The sequence below is a fragment of the Prionailurus viverrinus genome, chromosome B3, assembly GCF_022837055.1.
Source record: "Prionailurus viverrinus isolate Anna chromosome B3, UM_Priviv_1.0, whole genome shotgun sequence".
Taxonomy (NCBI): Eukaryota; Metazoa; Chordata; class Mammalia; order Carnivora; family Felidae; genus Prionailurus; species Prionailurus viverrinus.
In genome coordinates, this window is record NC_062566.1 from 100372758 (window position 1) to 100399422 (window position 26665).

Genomic DNA, 26665 nt, shown 5'->3' on the forward strand with positions numbered 1-26665 from the left:
GAAGGGAGGCAAACCATAAGAGACTCATAAATACAGAGAACAAACTGAGGGCAGATGGGGGCAGGGAGAGGGGAAAATGGGTGATGGGCACTGAGGAGGGCACTTGTTGGGATGAGCATTGGGTGGTGTATGTAAGTAATGAACCATGGGAATCTACCCCCAAATTCAGGAGCACTCTTTACACACTATATGTTAGCCAACTTGACAATAAATCATATTCAAAAAAAGAAAAATAATACAAAATGAAAAAGAAAAAATAATTACGCCTTCAAATAAGGTCACATTCATAAGGACTGGGGATGAAGGTGTGGGCACCTTATTGAGGACCATCATTGAACCCACTATAGATGCCAATTTATTTTTAATTTTTTATTTGAGAGAGAGAGAGAGAGAGAGAGAGAATCTTAAGCAGACTCCACACTTAGTGCAGAGCCTAATGTGGGGCTTGATCCATGGGCTCATCATGACCTGAGCCAAAATCAAGAGTTGGATACTAAACCAAATGGGCCACTCAGGTGCCCCTATAGATGCCAATTTTAAAATGGCAATGGTTTGTTGCCTCTTGGCAGATTTCCTAAATCTTTGGTTTAAATATAAGTTACACAGCTGAGTTTTTTTTTTTTAACTCTCAAACACAGAACCTCTTTTGATAGGACATCTTGCATCAGTAAGTTCCATGGTTAAATGCATTAATTCACTCTAAAACAACTGATTTTCTCACTGGTAAATCTAATAGTGAATGTATTGATTCCCTTTGAGTATTCAGATGCCATTGAAAAGGCAAAAAAAGACCCTATATCTCCTCTCTTTCCCCTTCTTCTGACAAGGCCTTCCAAACTCTCATGGATAATCCATGATGCTAGCAAATAGAAAAGAGACAGTCCTCGTAAACATGAATTTATTTACTTTTTCCTCAAATATCTACTGAGCTCCATTTTGTCCCCTGCATTATTCTAGGTATTCGAGATAGAGGCAGAGCTGGCTTCATGGGCATATGGCCTGTGCAGATGCATAGGGCTTCATGATTAGAAGGGCCTTGCCCTTGGTTTCATGCTCTGTTGTTGCTGTCTTAAAATTATTGATAATGTTTTAAAGAGTGATCCCTGTGTTTGCTTCCACACTAGGTCCCACGAATTATATAGCCCATCCTGAATGGAGCAGCAAGCAGTGCAGGGAAGGTCCCCGCTCTCCAGGATTTGGCAGGGTACCTGATGGTAGGCAGCCAGCACGGGTGGTCGATGTGCAAAAACATGATGCTAAGCTTTCTGGATGTCAAATCTAAGATTGGCTGGGGGAGAGTGTCGTACCATATCTGGGTATACTCTAATGCATCCTGGACTGATTCAGAGTTTATCTTATCTTCTTCTTTTATTTATTTTTTATTTTTTATTATTTTGGGAGAGCACAGGTGGGGGAGGGGCAGAGAGAGGGGTACAGAGGATCTGAAGCAGGCTCTGTGCTGATAGGCTGACAGCAGTGAGTCCGATGTGGGGCTCAAACTCATGGACCGTGAGATCATGACCTGAGCCGAAGTCAACCTACAGAGCCACCCGGTTGCCCCTCTCATTTTGTCTTCTGTAGCTTTCTACTTCTCGTTCATGTCAAGCTTCCATTCTGAATTTCTGAGTAGCATCTCCCAAGACATAATCAGAATTTGCTATTAAAAAGAAGTTTTAAGGGTTAATGGCTGTCATCAACTCTCTTTCTAATATTAATTTCAGCAATTAGGGGGACAAGGACCCTGGGATCATTGCAGTAAGAACAATATTTTGATAGCAAAATATGTTTCACATCCAGTCTTGGACATCTCTTTCAGAGAAGAATTGTGTGATGTTTATCCTCTGGGAAAAGGCTTTTCATTTCATTTCTACTCTTTCTAAAGAATTATTTTCTCAATATTTTCGTCATGGTGGCATTCCAGATACATGAATGAGATCTGGCTCCTGAAACCTCCATGACTTTCCATCAATCTAACAGAACAAGCATGCAAGATAAAATCTTTTAAGAAGTCCATATCACTTGTGAAAGGAATAAACTCAGAACTGAAGTGGTCGGTGGAAGTTTAATACAGTTCAATTGAGGATCTGTACCCCAAAATACAAGTTGGTGCTTTTGGTTCCATTTCTGGATTAGTCACGCTAGATATATAGCCACTTTTAACAGCATTGTGCCATTACCAGTGACTTTAATTACTGTTTGGTAACCTTATCTACTTACACCAATATTAATTAAATCCATCTCGGGCTGGGGGGAGGGAAAGCATGAGGGAATTGTCCCAACGTATGGTGACTGAAAAAAAAAAAAAATCATAATCTTTGTGTGACTAATTTTCCCAGACCCCTTCACCCTGAGGATAGAAGGAGTTGGTCACACCATTAATTCTAAAAAAAAGAACTTATCTTCTCTGTTTTAGTGCCTCCTGTCGAAATCAGCCGACTGCCCAAGGGAGACCATCTCTGTCTTTTCATGATATTGTAACTGCCTGGGTGTTCTAATGCATCTTCAAATTCTAATTTGTACTCAGAACCAATGGGGAAAGTTTTACAGAAATTTCATGAAACAAAGCAGCACTCCTGATGCCAAGGATCTACAATTACGGGTGGCCTCACACATTGAATCAAGTGTGCCATTACCCTCACTCCCATGAACCTGTCTTTCAGCACGATCCACGACAGCAAGAAGACAAAGGCTTTGTTACAACAGAACAGAGCAGAGACATCCGTGGCTGTCAACTTCTTTAAAGCCAGTAAATACAGGTAATTAGTCAAAGTCCATAGAATAGAAAAGGGAGCAGTTCTTTTAAGGAAGAGCTTCAATGTCAGACCATCTTCACCAAAAATCCGACTGCATTCCCTAGGAAAGAAAAAAAGGTTGTCAGGTATTAATTGTGACATACTTTGTGTTGTCTAACTCTTGACGGTCATTTTCTGGCAAGAGCACAAACGCCAATGCCCATCATGCATCTGTGGAACTTACTGAACCCAGGCCTCCCATCTCTGGGCCACTACAGGGGCAGAGGGTTCCATGGAAAAGAGCCCATGTCTCTCCAGGCACAGAGCGAAGGCCCTTTCCTATCTAGATATTCTCTCGAGATGGCTGGGACAGCCATTCTGCTGCTGAACATTCTCAGAGAAGCCTGGAGAAACAGGGAAATGAGGCATTTTCAGAGTTACTGTTAGAAGAGAGAGAAGGTTCTTTCCCAATGGGCAAATGCAATAGGACCAGGAGGGTCGCTACTGTGTGAACAGGTATAGACAACTTGCAGCTTCACATATGGTGGAGAGCCACACACAGTTTGGAATTTTATTTTTCCTAAAAGACTATGCCTCTTCCTTATGTTTCTGCCCAGTTGAATAATTTGTTTTTCCTCTAGCATTTTTAAGACAGGAAAAAAAAAAAAATGAAGGAAGGTTCTGTGATGACCCCCAAATGGTAAAATAAATAAACAATCAAATGCAAGTTGTATTTATATACACACAATTGGCTGTTTTGGAGGAATTATATGAATTTAATTGTATAAAAATAATCAGTTCTGTTAAATCTTTGATTTGATTTCTATTTGCTTATTTTTTTATGTTTATTTTTGAGAAAGAGACAGAGAGACATAGCGTGAGTGGGGCAGGGGCAGAGAGAGAGGGAAGGAGACACAGAATCCCAAGCATGCTTTAGGTTCTGAGCCATCAGTACAGAGCCCAACACGGGGCTCAAACCCACGAACCGTGAGATCATTACCTGAGCCAAAGTCAGACGCTTAACCGACTGAGCCACCCAGGCACCCCTATTTGATGATTAAACCAAGGTGCCATTTCAATCAAAACGTTCAAACTAGTGATACAGACAAGCAATGATATGATAGAAAAACTTTATTTGACTATGGACTGAAAATAGGCTCGCCATTGGTATAACTCAGATTTATTTTTTTTTATTCAGTTTTTCATGAACATCCAAGCATTTACTGGGCAACTATAATGTTCCAGGAAGTGTTTTCAAGAGTAGCATAAATATCTTGTTTAAGCAACAAGTTCCTAATGTTTGCATGGTTATAATGAAATTACGCGGTTCTAGTTGGTTATTAGCATTAGTTTTTCTTCTAAGTTTTTCTGAAGAGAAACAGTTGTGCCTCAAAGTATTGCAAACCAAAGTAATCTCTAGCCAATGTCTGCCTCACACGCATGAAGCAACTTACTCCACAGGAGGGCCACATGGAGGGAGGGAGTGACAAAGTGATGAGGCTCTAAGCATTGGAGTATGGCCTTCAATGTCAAGTCTCATGGCAAACGCTGCTTCCCAGCAGCTGAGAATTCTGGGAATTGTAGGCCAGCAAATCCAGGGAGGTTAAAAATGCATATTGCACATATAGAAACTTGTGCAATAGTTTTACTGTTTATGTGGGAGACAACGAAAAAGGAAGGATTGTTTTTAAATAAAAATGTGATTTAAGCATGGGACCCTTGATTTCGGCTGAGGTCATGATCTCACGGTTTTGTTCGTGGATTTGAGCCCCGAGACAGGCTCTGGGCTGACAGCAAGGAGCCTGCTTGGGATTCTCCCTCTCTCCCTCTGTGCTCTTCCCTAACTTGCCCTCATACATACTCACGTGCTGTCTCTCCCAAAATAAACTTTTAAAAAAATGTGATTTCCTGAAGGTAAATTTTAACTTGAAAGAGACAGAACTTCAAGGAAGGGATGAAATAACCTAAAAACAAATTCTTTTGTAAACAGAAATCGCACACGCTCACACACACACACACAGGGAAATGGACAGCATCTCTCAAGCCCTGCAGCCAAGGAGATACAGTGAATCAGAGCCACACACAGACCAAGCAGCAGTTTGCCCGGGACATCCTGGCATTTTCTGCATTCTCTTCGTTTTCTGCATTCTGGTCGTGCTCCCAAAGGGATCTGCCCTGTGAGAAAGTCTGCCAGAGAGAGCTGGCGTTCAGAGTCATGGGCTCATCCTGATATCTATAACTACTAAATAGCTTTTTATGTATTTAAAAAACTTTTAAATATTCCTTTATATGTATATTTTTTCAATGTTTATTTTTGAGAGAGCACGAGCCAGCACGGGGGGGGGGGGGGGGGGGGGGGGGGAGGGGCAGAGACAGGATCCGAAGCAGGCTTGCGCAGACAGCAGAGAACCCAGTGCTGTCACAAGTACCCCTGAGATCATGACCTAAGTCGAAGTGGGTCGCTCAACCCACGGAGCCACCCAGGCGCCCCCCAAATGGCTTTTTAAATACACATTTATGAAGAACCACAACAAACCCATTTCTGATGAAAGGATTTCTTTTCATATCATTGGCCCCGGCCAGTGATGGTTCTTCCTTCCCAGAGCCCACCGTCATGCTGGGTTCAGGGCTCTCAAGCAAAGACTTTGAATCCAGGAGAGCACACATTCTGAACCCACGGGGAGGCACAGGGACAGGGAGAGCCCCTCCCCCAAGGGGGTGGAGAGTCTTCCTTTCACCTGGCTCATCCTGTCCCCCTCCCTGGTGTTGGCTTCCTTAGTGTTCCCCTCTTTCTCCCTCCTCTCACTGCCAACCTTCTTCTCCCTGTTTGTCACTGCTATAGCAGGAATTAAAAATGCTCTCCGCTCAAACGCCAGGTCACCCGTGTAGAACTTTATGCTATTTAAGCATTATGTACTAAGAAATGGGAAAATTCAAAAAAAGAAAGATTTCTTTCTATCAATAAGCAAGTAACTGGTCTCTCCCTGGAATGATGAGATCAGAATTTCTAGACAAGAGGCACTGATGGGTGGTAAAGCTTAGACTGAAGCTTAGAAGCTGGGGGACACTAATAATTTAATTATGTTCAACATTGTTATAGCACTCAGTAGTTACTGAACCCCTTCTGTATGTCAGATGACATCTTAAGCACATTTCATAGGTGTATGACATAGACAAATATATCTTTAGCTCTAGCTTCACGCTTTCTAGAGACTTTTTCCTTTAAGGAAACACCCCTGTCAAAACTATGGCTTATAAATTTTTTCTTATTAAATTTAAAATTCATGTGATACAATGAAATTCTCTTCATGGTTTATATGAAATGATTGTAATATCCAAAACAATTTCCAAATGCACAATTCCCACGATCTAGATCTGATACATTATTGAAAATTCTTTTGAGGTTAGTGATAAGAAAACCACTGAAAATGCTTTCATACCATTCAAAGAAAATGAGAAAATAGAGGGTCTGGCGCAACGGGACAAATTCTGTTTCCAGTCTCATACACTAAGTCTGTTTTCCCCGTGTTCTGCCACGAGAGCTTCGGGGAGGGCCTCCTTGGCAGATGGTGTTAATGAGTCTACAAGGCAAAAAGATCAAGGATCTTAGGATTTTCTGGCAATGTTTACCTCTCATACGGAGGGGCCCTCTGGAGAATATTCTCTTCAAAGACAATGTTTTCTGCTTGACAATAAAAGCTCTTTGATTCGGCTTCAGAAATGGTCAAGTTCACTCTACCTGCACTAACAGGTGGAGGTGTCTCGTCAAATCACAGGTCTCACTAAATGTAGAGTTAGTCAGACATGAGAGATGCAGTGGAGATGAAACTCATTCCTAAAACAACATTTCTGTCAGCAGCGGCCTCTTGGTGCAAATGTGTTATCTTAAATAAAACCCACTTGGCTTGCTTTGAGGCGTTCTGAGGTACTACATCCCATACTAAACTTTTGTTGTTTTTATCAGTATGTGTGTCCAAACCCTAGGAGCGCCGGAGTAAAACATACGTGCTATGGGTAAACTATTTTCAGACAGGGAGAATTTTAGTCTGATCATCATGTCCCCTGCAATCGCTTATTAAATATTGTTATTAAAAAGAACTTATGCCCCAGGGCGCCTGGGTGGCTCAGTCGGTTGAGCATCCAATTTCGGCTCAGGTCATGATCTCACGGTTTGTGAGTTCGAGTCCCGTATGGGACTCTGTTGCTGGCAGCTCAGAGTCTGGAGGCTGATTGCAATTTTGTATCTCCCTCTCTGCCCCTCTCTGGCTCGCCACCTTTCTCTCTCTCTCTCAGTAAATAAATATTTTAAACAAACAAACAAAAAAGACCTTATTCCCCAAGATCATGTCTATTTTGATGGGAATCAAATCCAAAGTATCTTTAGCAGTCACAAATAGGTATAAGACTTATTTCTTTCCTTCAAACCAGAAAACATTTATTTTTTTGTAAATTGGTTTTGTTTAATTTTAACTGCAGTATCATGGATACCATGGAAAATCAGCTCACAGTGTGACTCTTATATTTCAGGGCACTTCCAAGCTGGTGATAGAAAATGGAAGTTGAAGGTACATGCTTTGCAGTTTGTCTGATAAATTCACTTCTTTTCAGTAAGTACAGGGGCAAGAAAGAAATGTTATTTCGGCTTCTGCAAAATGTATTTATTGCCATTATACCAAGGAACAATAAGCTGGTGTGGACAACTGTCCCTCTCCCATTGGGTGCTGTGCAGGGCTGGTCCTGCCAGCTTCCTGAGCTTTCCAAGATGGTGCTGCAGAAGCCAAGTTCAGCACAGAGAAACTACTGGAACCATGGCACTACCAGATTCAGAGCCGGCGAACCAACAGTGAAGGCCCCATGTGCTCCTAGCCAGCAAAGGATGACATCTTCTAAACCATCAGGGCCAAACTTCCTTTTGCATGAAACCAGGTCTCTTTATCTGCTTAGGCACCACAGCTTCCAGAATATTGAGCAAATGTTTTTATCACAATCTTATGAATAGTTTTTTTTTTTTTTTTTCTGGGCCTGAGACACTAGGGTGTTCTTTTAAAACATGACTTTCAGAGATAATTCTGGATTGAAATCTGGGTCATTTGGAAGTATTGACCTTGGACAGGTCATGTAATCTTTCTAAACCTGTTTCCTCTTGTGTTAAAATGGGAATAATACCACCACCCTCAAAGGTAGATGTTACCACCAATGATGATTAATTAAGATAAGATCTACAAAAGCACCAGCACAGCACCTGTCATGTGGTAGATATTCCATAATGTTTTTGGTGGGGGGCCCAGATTCTTCTTCCTAGTGCTCATGTATTCATTATCAACCCTAGATCCGAGCTCTCCACACTCCCCAAGTCAACTCGGTTCATATTCCAAAGAGATAAAGTGATGGATATTTTCATAAAATTATTTTAAAACATCTCGTGTTGGCCATTTAACATGAAACCTACCTGAATTTTTTCATTGGAGACTGCTTTTCTTGAGCAGTGGCCAGATGACCAGAATAGTAGACTGGGAAAAACATAATGTTCCAGTTTGTTGAAAACCAAGTCATGAAAAATGGACAGTAGAAGTTCTTGTAAGTAATTTTTACAATCTGTGTGGTTCCAACCCAAGACGATGAGACTGACAAGATGATCAAAAGTCCCCAGACGGCCTTCAGAACCATGGACGTGCATGACCGGCAGCGAGCCTTGATTCTGTTTTCTTGGCTGCTGTTCTCAGGATGAGTCTGTGTTCCATCATCCCCTGAAAACAGGAAAGGAATACAAATGTGTGGAATTCAGGCTATAAAACAGTGACCAAAGAGGTACACAGTAGAATTACCAGTGTTTTTCTTTTTTTACCATCATTTAGAGAGACTGATAACTCTGGCTCACCTTCTCTCCAGAATCTCTGTTCTGTAAGGTACAGTATATATCTCATCCCCCATCCAAGCCATGACAATGCTCATGAACTTGGTGGATGCTACACTGCCCTTCCATGTATCCTACCCACTTTCTTGTAAAAGCATTACATATTTCAGCCCCAGGGACTTCGGCCTTGGCCACATGTCCTGCTTTGTCTAATCAAATGTGAACAGGGAGGTGTGAGGTATGCCACAGCCCAGCAGAACTGTTAAGAGGCATGACAAGGCCCCACTAAACTCTCTTGCTCTTCTTCTCTGTCACTAGAATGGAAATTCCCAAATAGGAGCTGTCTTTTCAGTCTCTGGGACAATGAGCAGAAGCCAACCAAGGCAGCCTTGTCTCTGCTGACATGAAAAGTAAGTGAGAAATAAATATTTGTCGTTAGACTCCACTAAAGTGTTTTTAATTTTGTTTTTGATTTTCTTAAAGTGCAGCAAAGCTGGCTCTTAAATTGAAGAGCAATGTGCCCCAAGAACAGGGCGAATCCTGACGACACAAAATCGTTTCCCACCCACCTCAGAACAAATTACTATTTAATGTATTTCTGGGAGCACAATGAGTTCAGCTTTGTATCTTTACATTTACTAAGAAAATTCAGCAGCAGTTTTTACATTAAAGTAGTCAAAACTTCCTGAAAGTGACAACCATAAAGGCCTTCTCCCTTGATAGAGAAAACAAGTTCAACACAATAACTTTATGCACCTCTCAGGAAACTCAAGGGGAGCAGAGGTCATCCTGAATCCCCAGGCTGAGATCCCAGGTGGTAGAATCCTGAGGGAAGGGAGGCAGAATTGCCTACAAGTTCTCTCCTGTCTCCAGGTACCTCCTTTGAGCACAAGGTTTATCCCGGGGGTTAAGAAAGTGGTGTGGTCCACAGATTGCAAGTGGGAGTGGATGGTAGTCATTTTACCTCTCCGGAACCTGCTGACTCTCTCGTGCTGAATGTGTTCCTCCTATTGCTTAATGAGCCAGGCGTGACTGCCCCGCTGGAGTAAAAACTTTCCCATAGCTAAGGCTTTCTGTTATAATTATTTGGAGGGGGGGGGGGGGTAGCAAGCCTTTAAGGTGAATTCTGAATCGGGGAATATAAACCAAGTAATGACAAACACAGCAATTACCACATGACTTCCGAGTCTTATAAACCGTACTGAATTCTCAGGGCCAAGGCCTCTAGAAGATGAAAACTGGTATTCTTTCATTTATATACTCAACAAAATACTTGGTAATCAATCAGATCACCAGGAGCTGGTTAGCTAGTTGGGTGCCAAGGGTTTAAAAGTGAAAGATGTGGGGCGCCTGGGTGGCGCAGTCGGTTAAGCGTCCGACTTCAGCCAGGTCACGATCTCGCGGTCCGTGAGTTCGAGCCCCGCGTCAGGCTCTGGGCTGATGGCTCAGAGCCTGGAGCCTGTTTCCGATTCTGTGTCTCCCTCTCTCTCTGCCCCTCCCCCGTTCATGCTCTGTCTCTCTCTGTCCCAAAAATAAATAAACGTTGAAAAAAAAAAAAAAAGTGAAAGACGTGAGCTCACATCCCAGTGGAAAGCCAGAACACACATCCAACACAAGTGTGATAAGGGCCAAAGACGGTAGATACTAGGCCACATGGAGGCAGAGGAGCAGCACTGGTTAAGGGATGGGGTGGAAAGTGATTAGGAGAAACTTCCACGATGCAGTGACATTGAGTCTCGAAGTGTGAGCCAGCTAGCTCCCTTTACTGTGTATAGACAATACCTGCTCTTGATAAGAGTTCCGCAAATCCTCCCTACAACCATCTGACTTATGCAGAGAGTAGAGGGGAGAAAATGGGTAAGAGGGTAGAATAAGAGACCCTTGTCTTGGGAGGCTGGGAGAGAAACATTAACCTACTCAGTTAAATAGGTATTACCACTTCCATTTTACAGATGAAAAAACTGAGGCTTATGTGAAAGGTTGTCCAAGGTTGAACCCAAGTCAGCATGACTCTAGGCTCCAAAGCTTTTATTCTGAACACTCCTTCTGTCTAGGTTTCAGGCTTGAGCTCTCCATTCAAGCACTGGAAGTTTCAGAAGGGATTTGGAGACAAATTTCTGTTTCCTGATGGGAATGGCAGTCTTGTACAAAGTTTAAGAGGAGTGATGTCTAAGAGAAAGGTATACTCTACATTTCAGATTATTAATTCTCAGGGACTATCTCATAAAGGAGGAATGATTCTACAGAGACTCTCAATATCCCTTTAAGTTGATATCTGCCTTCACTGTCACCTTCTCTGAAGGTCGCTTGGTGCCACCATCATACCATGGACAGTACTTTTGATGACATTAGTCGTCACCTAAATCCCTCCATATCTTTGACCCATTCTTCTGCTAACTAGATGTAGTTGTTGCCAAGCTTTAATTTTACCGCCTATAGATAGAAAGACTGGGTCTACAGAGCTCTTTTATTTTTCTGGTCATTTAAAATTTTCGACAGTCCTGCTTAGCTTTATGGTTTTGTATGTATCCTTCAAACTGATATACCAGGAGTTCCCTCCCTTACTACGAGCCTGGATTAGAGTCATTACTGGTAGAGGCCACTGGAATTTGGACACATGAGTAGAACCATTGTATGGCCCTGAGCACATGTCTGATTCTAGCTTAGCTTCTTCATCTGCCAAACAGTGACAATATTTGCCTCATGGGATTTGTTTTGAGGTTAAGTACATAGTATATTCCTGAAAGCATGGTGAGCTGCTCTTCAGATTATTCTCCTTTTCTCATTTTTCTGTGGTGCCCTGGAATAACCCTAAGTGCCTTCTGAATCATCACAGAAAGAGTAAATTACGTCCCATGTGATCTTTCATGGTATAGCCTTTGACATGTGTAGTTTGCATATGACAGATATGGCAAGTCTTTGTCAACCAGCATATTTAATTTGTAGTTTGCATATGATAGATAAAGCAAGTCCTTATTAACCAGAATACTTAATTAACTGGAACATTCTATTCTGCAGATAACTGGGATAATAGGAATATTACTGCAACTTATTAAAGCCAATTACAATTTTCTGAAGATTTATGATGCCATTTTCTTCATTTTTTTAAAAAGAGCCTTAGCCTTAGGGTCAATAGTTGCCGATACAGTGTTTTAAAATATTGTCACTTTTTGAAAAAAATATCTTTTCTTATATAAAAAAAAACCCCTCTTATCCAATTAGTAGTACCCTAGAAGAGGCTTTCATATGTCCTGTATACCTTTATTTACTGCCCCCCATCCCTAACTGAGTCCCCTGAATTTCCATTTCCCTTCTATTTATTTTTTTAGGCCAGTTTTCTCCAAGTTATGTTTTGTTTTCAACTAACCACTTGTTTTGGATGGAGTATTTTGTTGTTGTTGTCTGCTGTTTGATTATTGTTTTTAAGGATGCAAGAGATGTTAAATATGTTACTGATAAAGCAGAAGGAACGAGTGGCAGGAGAGATTGCAAATGCAGGTGAAAAGTGACGGAGAGGAAGTGATCATGGACACAGCAAAAGGAGTTCACATCGGAACGGCAGGGACACACACATTAAAGACGGTCCCAAAGTGATGGTCACTGGCAAACAAAAGAATGGAGACATTAAGGCAAAGAGGCAAGCGTCTGTTGGCATACAACTGTTTTGCTTTTTGCAGAAACGGAAGTGTGGTCATGGGACGAGAGGAAGTGAGTATGAACTGGGTACTTGAGCACATTCTCTGGGGAAGGCCAAAAGATGTCCACCGCCAAGAAGTACTGGTGTGGGCAACAGCCTAGTGGACTCAGGTGCATTTGGAAATTATACATTTGCTGGGAAACTCCTGGATCTAGTTATGAGATGTATCGAGCAATTCCAGTAACCCAAGTAACCCGGGAGTTGTTGAGTGTGGTCAAATGTATGTGAGGAAAGTGTAGAGGACTTGACTGATTAGTTAAATGCTGATCAGGGAAGCAGGCGGTGTCCCGAAGGTGCAAAACTGGGGAAACTAGAAGGGCTCCAAAGACCGGCAGTCCTGACGAGCACAAAAGCAGAGTCTGTGATTTTACTAAGAGGGTTTTCATTCTTCTTAGAGTGGGAGTGCGCTACCACTGACTCCCAGGGCTGAGATCAAAGATGCTGGCTTTTGACATCTTCAACATGCGGAAACTAGATACCCTGTAAACTTAATAGGGTGTCACGGTTTCATCATGTGTTAAGCCCTGCAATGGCAGGTTTTGGTATTTGGTTTCTCTGCTACACTGTACGTATCCCACTGACAGATCCCATCTATACCTGTCCCTTCTTCCTTCTCCTCCCACTTGATAAACTCCCCACTTCTCAGAGTCCGTGTAACATCCCTGTGTTCTGGGCCAATGGTGTGATCTTTCACGGCTGGCTCAAAGGTTACCTAGGTGTACTGTTATTTAAGAGGAGGTCAGAGAGGGAGGGAGCCAAAACATAAGAGACTCTTAAAAACAGAACTGAGGGTTGATGGGGGGTGAGAGGGACGAGAGGGTGGGTGATGGGTATTGAGGAGGGCACCTGTTGGGACGAGCACTGGGTGTTGTATGGAAACCAATTTGACAATAAATTTCATATTTAAAAAAAAAAAAAGAGGAGGTCACCAGCTCACCTGATCTGTTCTGCCTTTCGACTCTATGTCCGCAAACTCCAGAAGATCCTCGGCTCTGAAGTTCAAGAATAGGAGCAGAAGAGTCTTCGGTGACAGAAAGAGGGGACAGTTGCCTACTGATGCCACTGTGTGAACTGGGGCAGTTGGCTCCTGGTTTACATCGAGTAACTGATGATCTGGAGGTACCTGGGAAGAAAGAGTTCATACCAGGTTGAGAACCTGCCAAAAGAAAAACTGGAAGCAGATTTTGTTCATTTGTATTATTTTTTTAAAGTAGGCTCCAATGCAGGGCTTGAACCCACAACCTTGAGGTCAAGACCTGAGCTGAGATCAGGAACTGGACACGTAACCAAATGAGCCACCCAGGTACCCCTGGAACAAGATTTTAAATGCCCTGGCAGTAAAACACACAGCCCTGATGGAACCTTCCTTGAGCTCATTTCTAATTTTATCAGAGGGGCTCCTAAAAAGAAAAGTCTGCGTTGGCAAGGTCTGTGTCCCTAAGATGAAGGATCTTTTTAGATAACTCTGTCCACCAAAACTGAACTTTAGAAAATGGCGCTTGGTCTGATGCACCTGTTCTGAATTAGCACTGCTAACAGCAGTCAAACAGTTTACCTCAAGGGAGGGAAACTGTGACGTCATGCTTGCATCCTCCTTATTCTTCCTAAGGTTGGCTGTTGAATTCCTAACTAGTGAAAGTGCCCACAGTGACTCCTGTCGAGTCCACCCTACGCTTTTCCATCGGACTGGTCACTAAAGTCCAATTTGGTTGTGTCTCCTCAATCACCTCTGGCCTCTACCCGCTCTTACAGATGAAAGCGCAGGCCTCAGGATCCTCCACGGGTTAAGCCCCTCCCAATGCTGATTAATCTCCATGGACCCCCACCCAGGGTTGGCTTCATGGGCCTGGAGCCAGTGCAGTCACACGGGGTGCTGTGCTTCTTTGAAAGAACCTCACACACCCCACTCCCCCTCCAAGGTCCAGGGTGCCACATGGGAATTCTTTTACCTTTCAGTTTTTTTGTGTGTGACTTTTTTATTTACTTACTTATTTAATTTTATTTTTGAAAGAGAGAGAGAGAGAGAGAGAGGCACAGAGCATAGGCGGGGAAGGGGCAGAGAGAGAAGGAGACACAGAATCTGAAGCAGGCTCCGGGCTCTGAGCTGTCAGCTCAGTGCCCGATGCGGGGCTTGAACCCATGAACCACGAGATCATGACCTGTGCTGAAGTTGGATGCTTAACTGATTGAGCCACCCAAACTCCCCCTTCTATCTTTTTTTTTTTTTTTTAAGTTTATTTACTTGAGAGAGACAGTGAGAGAGCGTGAGTGAGCATGAGCAGGGGAGGGGCAGAGAGAGAGGAGACAGAGAATCCCAAGCAGGCTCCATGTTGTCCATGCTGAGCCCGATGCGGGCTTAAACTCACGAACTGCAAGTCATGACCCGAGACGAAATCCAGAGTGGGTCACTTAACCTACTGAGCCCCCCAGGTGCCCCTCTAAGTGACTTCTGATGGGATAATGGAGCACAAGCAGGGGGCTTGGAGCCTCAGCTCAGGCTTGGTTTTGCCTCCTGTTGTCTCCCCACCTCCTGGGGTGGGTTTTCGGCCACCACACCTGAGTCCTTGGTTAACAACTGTACAGGGACCTGGGTACTGGTATGGGGAGTGTTGGGATCTCAGGGTGAGACTCCCAGTGCCTGCGGGGGCCTGCATTCACCCAGCAAGCATCCCTCTGTCCAAGGGAGCAGATGTTAAATAGCAAATAAAAAATGCCATGGAAAGTAGAGAGACAGAGAACGTAAGAAAGGAAAAAAAACCATTTTCTGCTTTTTGAACAAGGAACTTGACATTTTCACTTGGCACCGGAACCTCAAATTACATAGCTAACCCTGCCCCCATCTGAATACTCCCTTCCAGCGAGGCTGGTTCTGGCTGCGTTCTGACACCTTACTCTTAGTACTGATAGCTTTAAGCCTTTTACTGGGTTGTCCCTCTACCTGGAACATCCTGAATCTCCCCAGGCCTTTAAACAGTAAGATCAAATCCTGATCGCTTCATTCAGTCTTTGCTGTTAAGTCACATGCATCTACACTTTCTTTGAACTTTCACCGAAGGAGCTCATTTTGACGGTAGTCGTGCACTGGCTTCCCCGGGGCTTCACTTTCTCACGTGTGAATGCTTCGACTCTGTCTGCAGAAGCTGCCTGCCTCTCCGTCTGTCGGAGACTGTTCTACACTCTCTCACCGTCCCTTGCTCTGAGTAAATGTTTAATTTTGAAATAATTTTATATTTACAGAACGGTCGGAAAGATAGTCCAGAGAGTTCCCAGATGCTCTTTACCCAGGTTCCTCCAATGTTAACATCTTGCATCTTCTGGTGCATTTGTCAAAATGAAGAGATTAACGTTGGTAAGTACCATTAACCACATTCCAAATGTTCTTTGGATGCCACTAGCTTTGTCACTAATGGCCTTTTCCTGGGCCAGGACTCCACCCAGGACACCACATTACATTCAGTCATCGTGTCTCCTTGGCTGCCTATGTTTGTTCACAGAGTACATTTATTTTTCCTTGTAAGTTAGGAGTGTCTCTATTTCCAGTAGATACTCTGCTCTGCAGAACAGAAGCTATCATCCTCTCTGGGTCACAGAGGTTATGTCTTGGCGTGGTGCTTTCTGAGATGGTAGAAAACCAACCAATGAAATGCAAAATCTTGAAATAGCAATGGCGTCTTGGCTTTAGTTTGGCTTTGAATAATCATGTCACGGACCGTGTGAGTAATCACGTAAAGCAATCTAATCAGAACTTTGAGAAGCAGTGGTGTCCAGAAAAAGAACGCTTGAATTCCTGAACCATCATCTCCCGCAAGAACCGAGCAGAACTGCAGAGCAACTTAGCTGTGAGTGTTCGTTCTGCGTTCCAGGCCTCCCCATCTATGACAAAAGTCTATCTTGTTTTCTTTCCTTTTCTATTTTTCTCAGTCTTGGGAAAAACAAGGAGAAGTCTATAAAAATGGAATTAGCTATAGCATCTATTATTAAGTGTCTCAAGTTGCCCTAATTAAAATGTATTATATAATCTTGCATTTAAAAGAATAAAAAATTATGAGTACTCAAAAAAATCAATAGAAGAATTACAGACCAATTATTATGCCTAAATTAATGCTATATTAGTATTATTACAAAAGTGTCAAAACACATAAGGTTTTTAGTTTACATATCCAAAATGTTTACTGTGACTTTCACAACTATGTTTCTTTTTTTAAATTTTTTAAAAATATTTATTTATTTTTGAGAGGGACAGAGTATGAGTGGGGGAGGGGCAGAGAGAGGGAGACACAGAATCTGAAGCAAGCTCCAGGCTCCGGGCTGTCAGCACAGAGCCCCATGCTGGGCTTGAACTCACGAACTGCGAGATCACGAGCTGAGCCAAAGTTTGCCACTTAGCTGACTGAACCACCCAGGCACCCATCCAACTATGTTTCTAATTGAGTATTTCAAATTCAATGAAAAGAGTCTGTTTAAAATCCAGTGAACTCTCAGGGGCGCCTGGGTGGCGCAGTCGGTTAAGCGTCCGACTTCAGCCAGGTCACGATCTCGCGGTCCGTGAGTTCGAGCCCCGCGTCGGGCTCTGGGCTGATGGCTCAGAGCCTGGAGCCTGTTTCCGATTCTGTGTCTCCCTCTCTCTCTGCCCCTCCCCCGTTCATGCTCTGTCTCTCTCTGTCCCAAAAATAAATAAACGTTGAAAAAAAAAATTTTTTTAAATCCAGTGAACTCTCATTTATGTTCTTCCAGAGGGGCTGACACTCAGATACTCCAGGAGTCATTTTTAATTTATCTTTCAAGTATTTTTCATTAGTGAGTTATGCCTTCTCATGTTTTCTTAGGGGAATATCAGGTTTCATTTTGTGATCATTTGGCAATTACAGGCCAAAAGGAGGAAGTCCAAAAATAGGTTGGGAAGCTAGTTGAGCAAGGATTGAGATAAAACATTGGCCATAGACACTAAGAAGTTGGTAAATCATGTGTATCTGGGAGTGTTGGATTTGTAAGCCAAACTAGTGATTCCTCCGGCTTCCTCATTTTCACTAAATGTTATGTCCTGGCTTCTGCACCTCCTGGGCCCTATGCAATACAGCTCAACACCCATTTTCTGCTGCCTCACACTGGTTGATTTATGGACGAGATCCGGGAGCAGTTGAGCCACTGGAGACATTTAAACCATTGTCCTAAAAAGGCACACTTTAAACTTCAGAGCCAGGCCCAGAGGCACGGTCAGGGCTTGGGCCATGAAACAGTCATCTCCAATCCTGGAAGTGAAAACACCACCCCACGCTACACAGTCTTGTGCCATTCACTTAATATAAAGCCAACTCTGACAAAAATCATATTCAGAATGTCACCTGGGATGCTAGGTGACATCATATCTATTTCCTATTGTCTATGCCACAATGAGCGCCTGGGCATCACAAATTCAGTTAGTGAAAAGTGTTTAGACTTTAATAAGTATTGAGAGTAAACTGTATTAGAAGTGATAGGTTGGAAGTCTCTCAGTAGTCACACCAGACGGCCCCCACTCTTCCTTGTAAAGACATCTGCTCACGTGAGCCATAGCAGTAGGGCCATCTTGTGTCATTTTTCATATTTGTCCATGCATAACGATATAATTTCTTCATTCACACTAGTTAGGCTCTGCATGTTCCCCAAATCAACTTAACTCAACAAATAGTTATTAAGCCACGATTCTAGGGCAGGTATTGTGTCAGGAACAGGAGTTAGATAATGAAGAATACACAGTCCCTGCCTGCATGGGGCCTTCAACATGGTATTGGGATCAGACTTGTAACCAATTAACCATAATTTAATGTGAATTGGAGAGCAAGAAGAAAGGGAGTGATTCATTGTGCCTGGAGCAGGGAAGTCTCTATGGGTTGCTACATCAAAGTTGGCTTTGAACGATGAGCGGCGCTTTGCCAGACAGAGTTCTAGGCTGAGGAATAGGCGACAGAGTCAGAGGAAACCACAGGAGCAAATACTCAGAGGGGTAAAGAGGACGCTATGAAACAATGGTGAGATGAGCAGCTCTAAGGTGCTGAATTCTGAGTACAAACAAGCATTGAAAATCCTTTCAGGAGTGTTGTCCAGATTAAATGGTCCACAGAACGTACGCAATCAATGTACACTATTATAAGAAAAAATAAGCAGCTAAACAAAAATGATCGTTAATGGTACTTTATCAGTGAGAACGTCTGACTTCAGATCATAGAAATCCAAACTCGATCAGTTTACGCAAAAATGGGGAGTTTTTAGGAGCTTAGCAACCAAGGGACAGGGCAGCCAGGAATGTCCCTAAACCTCAGGAACACCTGGGACCTGGGGCAGCGTGTAGGCAGACAGTCCCCATCTCCCACTGCAGGTGCCAGATTCATGTCTTCTCACTTGGCCTCTGTTTGCCTTTCTCTGCAGAAAATTTAATCATTTGAAGCTCCCAGCTTTCCAGTCTTGCAGCTAGCCTCCTGGGAGAAATCTAGTTGCCCAGAGTCAAAAATCTCGAGGCAGGAAATTGTGTCTTACACTGATGCCTGGTACAATTTCTGTGGCCACAGATCACGGCGACAACACCAGGAAAGGGCAAGTGGGGCTGGGGTGACAGGGCCCTGGGCGTCCACTTAGAAACCTCAAAGCAAAAAGGGCAAAGAAATGCTGAGTAAAGCCCAATCAGAGTGTAAGGTGTAGGGTTCTCAGACGACAACTTGAAAAGCCGTGCGATCAAAAGTAACTAGGACAAGGTCTTTGGAAAGTAGATGAGAAAGAAGCAATGTGTCAGGTAAGATTCTGTGTGAGCAAGCACAAGACGACTTGGAAGATAATGGACCAGACTCTAGACATCATTCTAATAAGAGCCCTGCCGTTGACTCTCATCTCTCATGAACACAAAAAATCAAGGACATATTTGGTTCTACTAAGCATTATACTGAACAGTGAGCTAGAGATCTTATCCTCACTTGCCCCAAGCTATGCCTCATACTTACCTGAAACACCACAGGTAGCCCTGATGCCCAAACATAAAGACACCGTCCTGGGGATTGGGGATGTGGGCAGGGGGTGTTGGGAAGGAAAGTGGAGTCGGAGAGGTAGGGGCTGTACGACAAGAGGCAGCATAAAGTCCTAGAAAGACTTCCCGGAAGGGCAGGACACCGATTGTCTATGTCCTCTCAGGTAAATCACTTGACTTCTCTTTGTCTGTATTCTTTCATACTCTGAAATTTAGTGATTGAGCAAAATGATCTCCTAATTCCCTGTAGCTTTCTCTCCTTTGATTTAAAGATATTTCAAGCAAGCACCTGCAAATCATGTTTAACCATAAAACAAACTCTGTCGATTTTCAGCTAATTTTTTATACCCATTTATATTAGTCAAGGTTTCAGAAGGAAGGGAGAGCAAACTCAAAATTAGGATACTTTATCAGAAAGGTGCTCAAGGTTTAGGGCTATAAGGCTATATGGTTCCCTAAGCCGCCCACTGCAGCATCACCTGGGAGCTTGTTAGCAATGCAAATTCTTAGGGCACCTGGGTGGTTCAATGGGTTAACTGTCTGACTTTGACTCCGGTCATGATCTTGCGGTTCGTGGGTTCGAGCCATGCGTCATGCTGTAGGCCGGAGCCTTCTTTGGATTTTGTGTCGCCCGGTCTCTCTACCCCTCCCCCGCTCATGCTCTGTCTCTCAAATATAAACTTCAAAAAAGATTTTTTAAATGCAAATTCTCAGCAGCCACTTCAGACTATTAAATTAGAAACTGCAGTGGGGGTAACCTATGATTTACGGAGCCCTCCAGGTGATTCCAATGCAAGTTAAAATTTTGAGAACCACTGTATGTAATACCACAGGGGGGAGGGAAGTACCCAGGTGTAACGAAGGCTCACTCTTACTATACTTAGGCCTGAAGGGACAAGGAGAGGGAGTGATTGGAAAAATCTGGAAGGAGAGGCTTGCCTGAGATGAGTTATGACTTTTCATTAAGGTAGGCATCCAGCTGGGAGTTCCTGAAAATAGTCCTTTCCTTTGATATCTCTTAGGGACCCCCCTTGATCAGTAAACCAAGGCCAGAGGGCAAGACAGCCTATTTCCGTAGTCCATACAGTTCAACTGCCACAAAGAAAGAGAAGTAGAGAAAGGTTGTGGGGCAGGTAGAAAAAGAATCTGGAGGGGCAAAGGTATCTATATACCATGTTTCTATAATAATATTATAATCACAGAATCAGGGCCTAGACCACAAGATCTCCTAGCTGTAAGCTTCTTTGATGAATGATTCTTCTTTGATGATTCTTCCAACCAATCTCTTGAAAGTCATACTTTAAGCATAAAACTAGCTTTGACTATTTTCAAATAATCTTTTATAAGTGTGTTGCTTTTAAATATGCATGATCTTTCCTGCCAAGATGTTACAATCACTGAAGAAACATCGAAGACAGAAATGCAATCCTGAATTTTGACTGGGAGTTGGTTGGAAGTTACAACAATCACTTTGACATTCTGTCTTATAAAAACAGGTAAGATACCAACGATTCAACAAAAGGTTATGTAAAAAGCCATATTTCAGCTTATTTTTTTAAACTCATGTTCCATCAAATTACAATGGCAGAAAATATTCCTTGTAGTGAGGGAATATTTATTGTCATCAGTATTGGTTGAGTTTTCACTGAAGTCTATATGGACTTTGCAAAAAAGTTACTCACTTCTTAGGTAAACACTTAATCCTAGGATTATAGAAAGGGGTCAGCATGGTGGATGGTTAATACGCAAGCAATATACCAACTTTCTGTTTCAATTCTGCACTGCCTTACTCTTTAAAGCCCAAGGTCTCCTGCACAACACTGTTTTACTTACTAGTATTATTCACTCTATGTAGCTCTGAACATTCTTGATTCATTTCACAGAGAAATATCTTTTAAAATAACCTAGTTGTTGGTTATATTATTATGCGTATTTTTTGTACCAAATTTTTTTCAAGCCTTGCTAATTATCTTCTTACTAACCATCTCATCTTATTCAAGACGTAAATATGAAATATTTGGGTACCTATATAGGCATATTAAAGTGACCTTTTAGGGGAGCCTGGGTGGCCCAGTCGGTTAAGCGTCTGACTGTAGCTCAGGTCATGATCTCATGGTCCGTGAGTTCAAGCCCTGCGTCAGGCTCTGTGCTGACAGCTCAGAGACTGGAGCCTGCTTTGGATTCTGTGTCTCCCTCTCTCTCTGCCCCTCCCCTGCTTGTGCTCTGGGTCTCTCTCTCAAAAATAATTAAACATTAAAAAATTTTTTAAATAAAAAAATTAAAAAATCTTTTAAAACCTAATTAGTTTTTATCTACCTAAAATGTGTAATTAGAAGAAAGGACTAATAATTGCTATATTTATGCTATACACATCTTGTTCCTAAAACAGTATTAATTTATTCTATCTGGAATAAGATTTATTTTCTCTACCTATAACTAACTTTAAAACTAAAAAAAAAATATGTCACTTCTCCCTGTTTTTACAATGTAAAAATAAAAGCGTCTAGCACTTATTTAACACCTACCATGTGCCAAGAGCTTTACATATATGATCTCTAAACAACACAACACTGTGGGGTGGACTTTACTATTCTTTTTTTTTTTTTTTTTTTTTTAAATTTTTTTTTTTCAACATTTATTTATTTTTGGGACAGAGAGAGACAGAGCATGAACGGGGGAGGGGCAGAGAGAGAGGGAGACACAGAATCGGAAACAGGCTCCAGGCTCTGAGCCATCAGCCCAGAGCCTGACGCGGGGCTCGAACTCACGGACCGCGAGATCGTGACCTGACTGAAGTCGGACGCTTAACCGACTGCGCCACCCAGGCGCCCCTACTATTCTTATTTTACAGAGAAGGAAAGTGAATCTTCAACAGCCCAAGTAAGGGTTTAAAAAGTCGAGTCCAGTTCCAAAGTCCATATTCTTTCCAATACTCTCTGTTGCCCTTTCCATTTCAGCTATTCAGCACTGTTGAGCTCTTTCTGTATGTAGGGGAAATAGTTCCATCGTACAGAAAATAAGGACAATTATTGTTCAGAGAGCAGGGAGATCAATTTCAGCCTGGACAGTTACAGAATACTTAGCAGAGGATGATGGGTTCCAGCAGATCCCAGAGCAGGGCAGGGTTTATATAGGAAGAGAGCCTGGAACAGCTTCCAACAAAGGAAAGTGGAGATTTTGCCTTTTTAGTTGTTGAGAGCAAAAGAGGCATTTTGAAGAGGGATGATGGGTTGGAAGCAGAGTCTCATGAAGGCAAATTTGGGAGAAGAGGGCAAGATGCACAGAACAAATAGAACCTGGAAGAAAGACATCTAATGGAAGTTGTTCGAGCAAAAACGTGCTCTTTAAAGAGAGACAGGATTTCCCCTTTAGAAATGTGTATTGCAGTAGGACCCTTTTTCCCCTGCTAAAATCCAGGCATTCACATGGTGAAAGTCGAAAGAACACCAATAATCATAGTTTCTTGTGCTTGGAAACTGGTCACACTTATTCTTCATGGTCATGACTGAACCCTTGTGTGATGCAACCAGAGCACCCCTTACCCCAGGTCTATGTCTGCCAGAGGGGCTCCATTCTTACTTAGGCAACCCATGTATTTGTGAAGCACATGTTCTGGATTTGTACTCTAAAGAAGATTTTGGGATTAACATGCATTTATCCTGGCTCCCTTCTCCCAAAGAACATATGATCCTTAACACTTGCTTGTTTAGATCATTTCTGGACCCATGTCTCCATCCAGTATCAAGCATTTATTTCCTCAGTGCTGCTCAAAGTTGTCACCCTTGCCTCAACTATGGCTCCAAATCATGCCCATGTTTTATTAAGTCTACAGTTGTTTTCCTAATTCCAGCTACCTCTTATCTTGCCCATACTCAGCCTCTGACTACTCAGTCTTGTTACTCCTTACACCTTCTGTCATCTGGAGAGTTAGATTATAGGTTGACCTTGACGATTTTTGCTGAACATTCATAGAAATCTGAAATGGATGTTTAAGTATTCCCAATGTACGTAAGGAAGAATTTCAAGTCTATTTGGCTGATCCTAGATATGAATCAGCAGAAATAGTATAAAATTGCCTTTAACATTTTTTTTTGATGATAGTCTCAGTCTTAAATAATTTCCCAGATGATAGAACGTGTTTTTCACTGCAAAAGAACAAATAACAATTTTATTAAAAATCTCTAAGCCCCATTAACAACTCCTTGAATGTTTTTTTAATGTGATTACCTTAGGCCTCTGTCCTACTTTTAACTGCTCAGCACTCAACCCCCTTCCCATTTAGGGGGACCTTCCCCCCTCCAACTACATAAGTCTTGTTGGGAAAGTGTCCCATATCCCACAATGGAAGCCAAAAGAGGCTTTTTAAAAATTATTTACTATTATTATTATTATTATTATTATTATTATTATTTTAGAGAGAGCACAAGAAGGGGAGAGGGGCAGGGGAAAGACAGAGAGGGAGGGGAGGGGAGGGGAGGGGAGGGGAGGGGAGGGGAGGGGAGGGGAGGGGAGGAGAGGAGAGGAGAGGAGAGGAGAGGAGAGGAGAGGAGAGGGGGAGGGGAGGGGAGGGGAGGGGAGAGGAGTGGGGAGGGGAGAGGAAAGGAGAGAGAGGAAGAGAGAGAGAGACTCTTAAGCAGGCTCCATGCTCAGCACAGGGCCCAATCCCATGGCCCTGGGATCATGACCTTAGCCAAAATCAAGAGTTGAATGCTCAACTGACCAAGCCACCCAGGCATCCTCAAATGAAGCTCTTTAGGAAGTGTAACGCTCTCCCTGACAATGGGGGGCAGGCATGACTGGGTTTCACTCCATCAAAGCCCCGTATCCAAAACTATAAATCTCGAGAAACCAGGATGGTTAAAGTTCCATGAGCAACAGTGGCAGCCGGGTGTTGGGTTGTGATGGCAACAGCAGTATCCTGGAGGATGTCCCGGCTGCTCGGCTGTGAAGGCCCTCAGTTCCTGCACGTTTTCCAAGGTTCTATGAGTCTCCCTTCCCCAGTCCATCCACTAAATCTCCCTTTTGCTAACCAGCCATAACAGCTTTGGAGGCTCCCAGTCAAGAGCTCTAAGACCAACTCTCTAGGACTTTCATGTGCACCCAACCCCCTGGTGGCCTCTTCTCATGTCCTTTCCCCTTTTCTCTAATGTCCTTACTTGCTACCTTCCTTGTATTGTGGCCCTACGAGTAACACACTCTGTTCTCAGGGAGGGGCCCACTGAAAGATTTAGGAAGATTTAGAAAAGGTGTTTTGGAATTCTTGCCAGCTAAGCTACACGAACCCAATGGCAGACATTCTCGAGGGGGTATAGTTGGCCGTTACCTTTGCTGAACACCTGGGCACAAGTTTTCCCCTGGAAGAGAGATGGCTGATTCCTGGGTGAAGGTGGGGAGGGAGAATCTCTATGATCACCAACCCCACTTCTCTCCTATGTCACTCAAGGCTCTGTGATGCCAAACAGCAGGCAGAGATTCATTGACCATACAGTAAAAAGGCCTGTCCTGATGGTTCTGAAATATTCACTTTAAGCCAGAAAAACCGAAAGACATTTAGGATCAACTTTAGAATATTTCCCACAGAGACCAGCTCAATAAATTGAAGCAAGAGAGATTAAGAGAATGCTGTGCCACATACCTGGTCTGGTATAAATCTACAGCTTGGTTACACTGGAGTATTAAATGCAGTCCTGGAAATTGTGCCTTTGAATACCCACCCCTGTGTCTCAGTTGGTAAGACACTGTCATTAAGACTATACAACTATTTTCTTTTTATAATACCATACACACTATTCCTAAAGCATATACAGATAATGTAATGGTATTAATCATATTTTACATGAATTGATTAATTTTACATTAATCATATTTCAGCTGCGGGTGGGAGTGTTTATGCTTGAAATAATAACTTCTTGTTAAAATAAGTCACTGATTCTAATTTGTTTTCTAAGTCTAGATTTTTATGTTGAGCTTGCTTCCTTGAATGATCTTGTTTGCTTTTCATTAAGCCTTCACATTGACTTTCTTCGAGTTGAGCCTTTGTCTCTTCTTCCCCTCAAGTCTTCCTTTGCCTGTAATTTGACCTGGAGTATTTACCCACGTGCATGTGCACATGAAGGGAACTAAGATCCCTATGTACCTTACAACATCACTACCACCCTCCAGCAATGTCACTATTGCCCGAAAATCTTGAAAAATAAGCCCTACTGACTGTAGAAACCCTTTACTTACAAATTCCTTCCTGGTAGTTTCTCCTGGAATATACTTTTCCTTCCAAATGGCCCTGGTGAATTTCATAATTGATGGATTAGACAAAGCATTCACAAGGCAGTCTCATAATTTATTCTAGTCAAAAAACAATTCAGGATAACCCAAAAGACCTGTGACTGTTGACCTAACTGTGTGATAACCCATTAATTAAGAAGTTATTGATGCCTACTATGTGTCTGGCCCTCTGCTAAGTGCAAAGAAGACAAGAAGGCATGATGCTTACTCTCATTTTCTTATGGTCTAAGAGGGAAAAAGCCAATTACACAGAAATTTCTATAAACAGCACTGAGTTCTGAATGGGTGGACAAGCCAGCTTTTCATCCCGGAGCCAAGGGATGGCTCAGCCCCTTGCAACTGCCAGTGGTCCACCAGTATCTTCTCATTTGGGACTTGCCTCTTAAACCAGAAGCTTATGGATCAGTTCACAAAATATTTATGCCTTATGCATGAGCAGAAAGAAAGAAATGGGTAGAAGAGCATGCCAGGGTACAGCTAATGCTGTTAGCATATACATTTGTCACTAGGGAGGAGGACAAGTCAGGAACTGGCAGAGGCAGCTCCACTGTGATTTAGGCCACAATCTAAACACAACACTTTGCAAGTTTCCACCCTGGGGGATATGGGAAAAGCTACACGGTCAGCATCAGGTTATTTTCACAATTGTTATGGGTGTCCATACCTAGCAGGTGGGTGCACTGACACGGCCTTGAATCTAAACCTGCAAGGTTAAGTCCAAGCTCTACATTCATACAAGCCTCTTCCTCACTCACCTAGATTCTACTGTTCCTTCAATGTCCACCTCAAGGTCTACCATCAGCTGTCTGGGTCCAATGTCTACTTCCAAGGGCACTTGCTACCACTGATGACCTAAGCAGGGAAATGGAGTGATCAGATTTGGGTTTTTCAAAGAGTGCTCTGCAATGTGGAGAATGGCTTGAGAGGGAGTAACACCAGAGATAGAATGACTTGTTAGGAAACCACTGGAGTGGTCTGGAGGAGAGATGATAGTGGCCTTGCAGAGGTGGTAGCAGTGAGGTCAAAGAGGAGGTTGATTTGAGAGCCACAGCACTGCCATAATTTGGTAAATGATTGGGCATGGTTGTAGGAATGAGGGTGAAGGA

General features: G+C 42.9%; 1 protein-coding gene across 1 annotated transcript in view; it reads right to left on the bottom strand.

The window, feature by feature from the left end:
• Positions 1-26665, bottom strand: part of SLC35F4 (solute carrier family 35 member F4) — a 244072-nt gene that overhangs the window by 17767 nt on the left and 199640 nt on the right. The window contains exons 2-4 of the mRNA XM_047863110.1: positions 13221-13406; positions 8182-8479; positions 2634-2853 (exon numbers count right to left, since the gene is read on the bottom strand). Of these exons, the coding sequence (XP_047719066.1) occupies positions 2634-2853; positions 8182-8479; positions 13221-13406 (704 nt within the window). The remainder of the gene's footprint in view (positions 1-2633; positions 2854-8181; positions 8480-13220; positions 13407-26665) is intronic.